The 6343-nt window shown below is 33.8% G+C and overlaps 1 protein-coding gene across 1 annotated transcript; it reads right to left on the bottom strand.

Annotated features, from left to right (window-relative positions):
• Nucleotides 1-3833: 3833 nt before the first annotated feature.
• On the bottom strand, nt 3834-5156 carry LOC141588408 (uncharacterized). The gene has a single exon (XM_074409851.1). It carries the CDS (start codon nt 5154-5156, stop codon nt 3834-3836), a length of 1323 nt encoding a protein of 440 aa, XP_074265952.1.
• Between the last annotated feature and the right edge of the window lie 1187 nt (nt 5157-6343).

Here is a 6343-nt window from a genome sequence, read left to right as displayed (position 1 = left end):
CCAAAGACTCTCCGAAACCCTAATTCCTTCACGTGATTAGTATAAATAGGAGCCTTCGCTCCTCATATTTCTCACGCGAGTGTCCGCCCTTCTCTTCTCCCTTTGCATTCTAGACCTTTGTTCTTACTTTTTGGCGTCTACGTTCTTGAACTTTCAACCACGTAAGCTCAGATCCTTCTGAGTACCAGCCTCGTTTGCATGACCGACCAATTTGACCAACTCCACAATCAATCAACTTAATCAATCTGTTTTAATTCCTCTTACGAGGGCACTTTCTTTACATTCGCGTCGAGCATCACTAATCGATATCTTAGTTCATCTTGTTTCGTCAAACATGTAAGTCTGAGGGTGTAAATATCTCTTTATTTATTGTATTTTACTTTTTGTATCATCAATTGTAAGGTTTATGTCGAAAATACCTCTTAAAACCGATTTATAAAAGCTTGTTTAAAAAACCTCTTTTTACGAATTTCCAGTAGACAGACGTCGTGAAAGGACGCAGCAACTGCTGCGGCTTCTTCGAAGGAGCGCAGTTCCTGGTGCGCCTCTTCGTGAGGCTGTCGCAGTTCCTGCTTCCTTTCGTCTTCCTTCGTCCTCTGAAATTCGTCAAACTTTTATTTGTTTCGTTTGTTTCCTGTTTATTCTTTGACATAATAGTCTAATAATTCACATGTATGTTATTTATCATTCATTAGCATGTAATTTAATCGTTAATTCGACTTAAATCCCTTATAATCTCATATTTGCGGGTTTTCGTTATTAAACTCAATTCGGGTTTTAGGAATTCAATTCATCAATATTGAGTTTCTGGAATTCATCATTGACATTTTTACGTCTGTCTTTTGTGTTATTCATCGCATGTTCATCATTTATTTGTCATTAATTCATCTTGCTTAGTCTATTTCATTCACCCATGTCACTAATCAATCATTCTTTCATGTAATTAATTCGTTTAATTCCGTCTCATCCATGTTTTATTGTTTTATGACCCCTTAATCGCATGTAAATAACCTAGTAATCACTTTCATCCGAGTAAATAATTTAATCAATCTTTAAATTTACCGACGAGTATTAACAACACGCAATTCCGGCTTCACAGCCATAATTCAGGTCAGGAACAGACGCGGCAATTGCTGCGCCTATTCCAAGAGACGCAGCTCTGCTGCCCCTGTTCCGGGTTGAATTCTGTCCCTGAACTCCGTTTTTGACTTGACTTAGTTAATTAGCTTACGTATTAGTTAACTATTATTCGTATTATCGCCTTCTGTTTTGTTCGTTAATTCATTCCTTTATTCGTTTTCTCAAATTATCCGTTTTAAAGGTATTTTCGACATAAATCGCCTAATCCATTGTAATTATTGTAATTTTCTTTATTGTAATTTTCTTTATTGTATTTATCATTATTTCTTGTATCATTTGTATGTTTTCACATGTAATTGAGCATTAAATCCTACTTCGACCCAATTGTATGCTAAATTAATTGTCTACCGACTTAGCCTAATTTCCACATGTTAGGATTAAAACTTGGATGTTGCATTGCATGCATATAGCCGACGATATATCGAGTACGAATGATGTCCCTAATCATTAGTTAAGGCCGCTATCGAGGCGGGCGGGATTAGGTGTTCGATCAAAAGAGCTTCCTAATACGTACCCTCACCCCTTACTCCAGATCTCCGTGAACACTCGTGTTCATTGGCATCTACGAGAGTCATTCTAGACATAGAATGCTAAGGGTAACGATTGCTTAGTGTTCATGTCTCTACTTTGTGTCTTGACATGGCACGAGGTATTCGAACGGTTCCAATTTCCCATAAAAATTGGTGGCGACTCCAACAAAAATGCAAACGCTTGTTCTCTTCCTCCCAAGCGCCCCGTGGGCCCCCCGCTGTCCACACTAGGATGTCATGGGATCATAGGGGAATCATGGTCAGATAGCATAAATGAGTTATATAGATGCAAGCAATTTATTATTGTTGGAATTGAGTTAGTTCATGTCTTATAATTCATAGAATATTTGGGTCCCGAAGCCGAGTAATTTGTAACTGTACAACACCTACATGTTGACTTAATTCTTCCTATTAAACTACATACATGATAAACCAAATCCTAGGAAAACTTACGTCTCGGAGCCGAGTCGATTAAGACTTTACAACATCTACAAGTCGACTTGGGTTATCCTTATTCAACTCTATGCAAGGTCTAACAAGGCTTGAGTTGGTTTATATCTTACTAGCCTTGTTAAATAGATAAAAGATGGGTAAAAAATGTAAGGTTTCATAGTCTAGCATTTCATCAAACATGATATGTGCATAAGTTGAAGAACAATAAGCAAGCATTCATATGAACTCATTAAGCATAAATATATCCCATGATTAACTCCCTTAATCCCCCACTAATCCTAGTTAAGTAACTACTCACTTATTATCATGAAAAATTGTTACATATTTAGACCAAATAAGACTATCTTAGTGAAAATAAAATTACAACTAATTTTATTATGTGGTCTAAATCTACATGCATGCAAAGATAAATAACAAGAAGATGGTATAAAACCATCTTAAGAGAAAATTTCCTTACATTGGAATAAGGCAAATTTGGGCACTACAAAGGTGTCCTACCTTTGTAGTTCTTCAGCTATTACAAAAGGATGATCCTCCTTAGTCTTCTAGTACTCAAAGAAGAGTACCTCCTATGGTGGCACCCAAGAATCAACCGAAAAGACTACTAGAATTACTAACTAGGTAATTGTAGTAATAACCTTGTATTAAGTAATATTATTACACTAATAATATTAGATAATGTATATTATTATTTGTGAAATTATATTTTGGTTTTATGGTCAACAATTGATCAAGTTTTTATGACGAAAAATGAAGAAAAATGGACACCTTTTCTTCTTCAATGATCCGGCCAAGTGAAGGTTTTAGAGGGTTTTTTTTGGTCAAAAAATCTACACATGTAAGTGTATAATGAGGGGTATTTATAGAGCTCTCAAATGTAAACAATTGAGAGGAACATCACATGTGATTTTCCACAAAATGTTGACAAAAGTGGTCTCTAAAGACCTCAAATAATTCGGTCCAAATGGACCCCGTTTAGTCCATTTTTATTTCCGACATTTGTCCCACAAATGCTTATAAGTCTTATATTTAATTATCTTACATAATTAAATATTAATTTAATTATTTAACACTTAAATATTAATTTAATTATTTGACACTTAAATAATACAAATTAACTACTAATGAGTACTTAACTATTAAGTAATCATGAGACCATATTATCAACATATAATGTGTCAATATTACCCCATTTAGCTAATTTTACAACCTCTTGTAAATTCAGGGCCGTCTGGGAGTTATTCGTGGCCCTGTGCGAATTATTAAAACGGGGCCCTAAAATTCATACATCAAGAAAAAAATTACAAAAATGAAGTTTTTCCTTTCACAGCTCAAAAAATTATTCTCAATTAGATTGAGTCAAGTTCACAATTACAAACCATCACTTCTTAAACATAGAAGCTCTTCTTGCACTTTTTGAAGCAAAATCATCGATTAGCTCCTCGTAGCAAAATTTGTCTAAAACTTTATTCTCAATGGCTATCATAGCTAATCCATTTAGGCGGTCTTGTGACATTGGCGAACGCAAATATGACTTCAATAACTCCAGCTTTGAAAAACTTCTTTCGGCTGATGCAACGGTGATCGGAGTCGTCAATAAGATCCTATACGCTGTGACTGCATTAGGAAAACACCCACCAACTTTTTTCATATGATTCAAAATTACCAGAGGACCCATACATGTATCAGGCATTAATTTTTTAAAAAATTTCAAATCAAGTACAATGCATTTCCATCGATATCAGAATCCGCATTGTTTTTTAGTACATTCTCAAGATTAACACAACAAGACTCTAACATTAAATCATCTATTGAATTCAACTTAGTAGTAAAGAACATAAAGCCAAATATACTTTCAAATTCCTCGTATTGTTCGAACCTTGTTTTAAGTGAAGATATTGCTTGACCAATAAGGTATAAAAAATAATTAACTCTAAATGATTCCTCTTCAGATACACATGATGAATCATCAGGACCCTCATCAAACTGTTTTTTTCTTCGTCTTTCTCGTCTTTTAGGAAAAGAAGGATCAATGTCCATGTCTTTAGCTATATCTTTAGCGGTTTCCATAGCTTTAGAGAAACCGGTATCTCTATACTTTTCAAAAGTTGAAATTAAAGCATTGATTTGTAAAATAACCACATCAATAAGCATATTTTTCGATTGTAGATTTTTACTAACTTCATTAACAAAGTACAATATTTCATACCAAATGATGATTGACACGAGGAACTCAAAACTACCAAGTTCATTCAATGCTAAGGATTTAGCTTGGCTTCTAATAATACCATCATTATCGACATTGGCAATTTCAAGCAAAGCTTCTTGAAATTCCACAAGTTGAAATCTTATAGCTTTTACACTATCAATACGACTTTCCCAACGTGTAGCTGATAACGGTTTAGGAGTTAAACCTGATACATTATCTTTCAAAATATTCCACCTCTTTGTTGAATGGGCAAATATAGTGTATACACGTTGTATGATTGCAAAAAAATATTTACCTTGACCACATGAACTAGCTATGTCACATAATGTGAGGTTTAAACTATGACAACCACTAGGTGTATAAAAGGCTCTAGGATTTATGTCCAACAATCTTTTTTGCACTCCTTGATGTTTTCCTTTAATATTAGACCCATTATCATAACCTTGACCTCTTATGTTATCTATATCAAGATCAAGACATTTTAACTCATCTTGTAAAGCATTAAAAAGTCCTAAACCACTAGTATCATTCACATTAAAAAATCCCAAAAATGACTCTTCTACTTGAAACTCATCTAAACAAGTATCCACATACCGTGATATTATAGACATCTGCTCTTTGTGGCTAATATCAGGCGTACAATCAAGTATCAAAGAAAAGTACTTTGCTTGCTTAATTTTCTTGATGATATCAGATTTAATGGTATGACCGAGCAAGCTTATCAACTCATTTTGGATATTGTGACCAAGATAATGGCAATTAGCATCGCTATTTGTTATGCGACTAACATGTTTTTGAATCACTGGATCAAACTCGGCCACCATCTCAACCAACCCCAAAAAAATTTTCATTACTTGCCTGATACAATTTTTCATTAGTGCCACGAAAGGCTAACTTATGTTTTTCGAGGTATTTGATAATTGCAATTATTCTTACCATTACATTTTTCCAGTGTTCCTTCTCTTTATATACATTTTTTTGATTCAACTCGTCAATTACTTTATTCTTACCTAGTCGTAAACGCAATTCATACCAAATAGTCATGTTCCTAACATGTTCCACACTCATTTCATGCTCTTTAAGTCTTACACCAAGATGAATCCAATCATTAAAGCCACTGGATACTAATTCGCCTCAACCTTGAGATTTTCAAAATAATTTACAGCAAAAGCAAAACACTTTATCTAGATCTTTTGAATAAACAAGCCATTCTATATCCCATTTTTCTCCATTTGACATAAATCTAGTATAAAGTTTTGACGAAAAGTATCTATTGCCTGAGTTTTTAGGACCCCTATCGATACTTAAATCCCTCAATGGACTCTTAACAGCTAATTCGTCTATTTGTTTAGCATTTAGTTTATCCCAGTTTCTGGGATCGTAAACACCTTCTTCAAAATTAGCATCATCAGTATCATTAACCTCTTCTTCAACATTTTCAGAAGATGAATTGACATTTTCCATGGGCACATCTTCAAAATCATTATTTATTCCAGCAAGAAGACCGTCAACATGTAAAGACTCATCATTATTTATTTCGTCAATTAAGGGCGCACTAACAGTAACATTATCAATATTTTCATTCCGAGTGTCGTTCAAACCAGCACAATTATCAACATCTTTAACAACAAATTTATCAAGAGCACTTTTTGAGAACGAGTTAGCTCTTCAATTCTCTTTTTTTCTTACGTTTTTCACAACCCGAGTCATATTTTCTTGTTTTGTGATTCATTCTAGTTCAGCAATCAGCAACAAATAATAAGGAACAATAAAATTTTAAAAGACAAAGACAGTAGAATGATTAAAAAAACACCTAGTACTCCCAATTATGAGACAAAGACCTTGAACTCATCTTCATTCTTCAACCTTCAATTTTTCATCATTACTCCCTTGTAAAAAAAATTGTATAAAGATCATCCCTTTGCCTTTAAAAAGTTGTAACCTATATATATAAATATAAAATTATGAGACAAAAAAAATATTGAAAACAAAAATAAAACTTTACCTTCAT

The sequence above is a fragment of the Silene latifolia genome, chromosome 6 (genome assembly GCF_048544455.1).
Source record: "Silene latifolia isolate original U9 population chromosome 6, ASM4854445v1, whole genome shotgun sequence".
Lineage (NCBI taxonomy): Eukaryota > Viridiplantae > Streptophyta > Magnoliopsida > Caryophyllales > Caryophyllaceae > Silene > Silene latifolia.
Note: the sequence above shows the minus strand (reverse complement) of the source record. Positions and strands in the feature narration are given on the sequence as shown.

What these genes read in the sequence shown, in the direction of transcription:
- LOC141588408 (XM_074409851.1), bottom strand. Translation starts at nt 5,156, where the DNA reads ATGGTGGCCGAGTTTGATCCAGTGATTCAAAAACATGTTAGTCGCATA.